General features: G+C 27.3%; 1 protein-coding gene across 4 annotated transcripts in view; it reads left to right on the top strand.

The window, feature by feature from the left end:
- Positions 1-3,065, top strand: part of LOC111084900 (phospholipid phosphatase-related protein type 1-like) — a 19,203-nt gene that overhangs the window by 5,593 nt on the left and 10,545 nt on the right. Inside the window, exon 1 of one of the 4 annotated variants that reach the window (XM_022381403.1) lies at positions 755-890. The exons of the other annotated variants lie outside the window; for them this stretch is intronic. Within the exon in view, the coding sequence (XP_022237111.1) occupies positions 882-890 (9 nt within the window). The 5' untranslated portion in view covers positions 755-881. Of the gene's footprint in view, positions 1-754; positions 891-3,065 lie in introns of those variants that run through there. 4 annotated transcript variants of the gene reach the window in all.

Genomic DNA, 3,065 nt, shown 5'->3' with positions numbered 1-3,065 from the left:
CTAAATACAAATTCAATCCAAACAACATTCATATTAAAAATAAATACATAATAAATTCGTTACAGATTTGAATGTTCATAACGCACAATGAAGATTGTTTGACATATTTATTGGTTATTATTGATTTACTGTTAACATTCCCTATGTAGTTTTGTTGATATTGTTGATAATGAGTCTATTATATATAATCTTCGTCAAAAATGTTACCATATTTACAGTTAATTGAATCAAGAATTATACAAGGTATAATACGTATTTCGTTATAAATAAAATACGAATAACATAGTTTTTAACAATATATGACTTACAATATTACTTCATGTTATTTTTATGGAGTTACGGTGGTGGTAGCTAAACTCATAACCCAGAAGTGGTAAAAATACTAACTTTTATAGTAATATTTGTGGATTAAATTAAGAAGTGATATAAAAAATGTATGTATAAGGTATGTCAAAATACAAATATGAATTTTTAAAGTGTTAACGACTGTTCTAGTTTTAATTAATTGATGCGTTACTTCAGTATTTTGCGTTTCTACGTGTTCGTAGCACTAGAAAAACCACCGCTTATCTGTGATAACAACTACGTTATCCAGGTATTTAGTGACGTCACTATTCTTTCATAATCTCTGTTATCATTGATTGTAATGTTTTCGTAGAAGAAGTAAAAAATGCATTAAGACGGTATTATTGAAAAGTCTAAAAGGCCCATTATCTTCTGTTTTTTGTTTTTGATAAACACTTGATTCTCTTAATATTTGAATACTTTCGTTTTACAAGTTTCATTTAGGCTAAAGTAAATCGCTTAAATTACTGGAGTAAAAGAAATTACCCACCTTCTTTGGAAAAAGACCACCCACTCTGGGGCTGGCTACGACCCTGATGCATGAGGTAATCAACTAAAGATAATACACCAAATAAATCAACAGCATAACTGAAGTAAAACTGTGGCATTAAAGCTGTATTCTGTAACATGCTGTGGTGTATCTAATGAAATAATAACTTGTACGATAGTTTCATTTATTATTTAATTTCTGTACTGCATATTGGTGTATAAATAATTTTAAACCATTTGAAGATTTGTACTGTCAGTTTCGGTTTGTGTTTTAGTGAACGCTCCTGATGAAACTGTAAAGAGAAACATTGAATGTCTAATTAAATCAAAACAACATTTTAGTGTTATAAGGTCATTCATTTCTAGTTTCGTTTATTACTTTTAATTGCTTTGTTACTCAGTAGTTTCACTTATTACTTTTAATTGCTTTGTTACTCAGTAGTTTCACTTATTACTTTTAATTGCTTTGTTACTCAGTAGTTTCGTGCATTACTTTTAATTACTTTGTTACTCAGTAGTTTCATGCATTACTTTTAATTGCTTTGTTACTCAGTAGTTTCATTTATTACTTTTAATTGCTGTGTTACTCAGTAGTGTCATTTATTACTTTTAATTGCTTTGTTACTCAGTAGTGTCATTTATTACTTTTAATTGCTTTGTTACTCAGTAGTTTCATTTATTACTTTTAATTGCTTTATTACTCAGTAGTGTCATTTATTACTTTTAATTGCTTTATTACTCAGTAGTTTCATTTCTGATCTAACAATGACACGTTAATTACTTTTTTAAATGTGATCTACAGGACTTAGCAATATTAAACGTTAATTTCAATTGTTTCGATTTTCCATTTATTACAGTATAGTAACTTTAGAATTTTTAATTTCTGTGTTCAGCTTAGAAACATTTGTCGTATTTCCTATTCTTTTAATGTTTGATAAAATATAAACATCAAAATGTAACACAAAAAGTTTAACGGAATTTTTAATCTGCTGTGATATTCATAGCCTTTTGTAAAGACATTTTGAATGTCGATAATTCTGTAAAAACTTCCTTTCTCCATTGCACATCCTTACTCGGGGAATATATTGTAACAATAACAATAAAAAGCATGTTTTATTATTATTATTTCACAAGAAGCACACCATTGTAATTTTGTTACTTTACAGCCTTAGTTTTCCGAGTACAAATTTAGTACAGTGTATTTAAATTGTTCCTTACATTCATTGTATTCCAAAAACCAAAGATCCAAATAAAATTACAAATAAAAACTTATAGTTTAGAGTAACAACAGCGAAAGATGGCAATGTAAGATCATTACTATTCCATTCAGATGTAAGTTTTTAAAGAAATGCCTCCTCCCTTGTGGCTTAGCTGTAACCCTGAGGGGTTTAAAACGCTAAAAATTGGGATTCAATACTTGCGGTGGGCATAATAACATAGATAGCATATCGTGTAGAATTTTACTTAATGAAAACAAACAAACAAACTTAAGAAAATTGATTCAAGAGAAGTCGGTTTATATATATATCTTGGACACCATTCCAATCTTATTCTTGAAATGTTTTGGTGTAGTATATTGTGATATGTTTGATGTAGTATAGTATGATATATTTGATGTAGTATACTGTGATATATTTGTTGTAGTAAAGTGTGAAAAATTTGGTGTAGTATATTGTGATATATTTGATGTAGTATAGTGTGATATATTTGTTGTAGTATATTGTGATGTATTTGGTGTACTATATTGTGATATATTTGTTGTAGTATATTGTGATGTATTTGGTGTACTATATTGTGATATATTTGGTGTAATATATTGTGATGTATTATATTGTGATATATTTGTTGTAGTATATTGTGATATATTTGATGTAGTATAGTATGATATATTTGGTGTTGTATATTGTGATGTATTTGGTGTACTATATTGTGATATATTTGTTGTAGTATATTGTGATGTATTTGGTGTACTATATTGTGATATATTTGTTGTAGTATATTGTGATATATTTGGTGTATTATATTGTGATATATTTGTTGTAGTATATTGTGATATATTTGATGTAGTATAGTATGATATATTTGGTGTTGTATATTGTGATGTATTTGGTGTACTATATTGTGATATATTTGTTGTAGTATATTGTGATGTATTTGGTGTACTATATTGTGATATATTTGTTGTAGTATATTGTGATGTATTTGGTGTACTATATTGTGATATATTTGTT

This window comes from Limulus polyphemus, unplaced genomic scaffold (genome assembly GCF_000517525.1).
Source record: "Limulus polyphemus unplaced genomic scaffold, Limulus_polyphemus-2.1.2 Scaffold160, whole genome shotgun sequence".
NCBI classification, from domain to species: Eukaryota; Metazoa; Arthropoda; class Merostomata; order Xiphosura; family Limulidae; genus Limulus; species Limulus polyphemus.
This window is presented reverse-complemented; position numbering and strand designations above follow the sequence as displayed.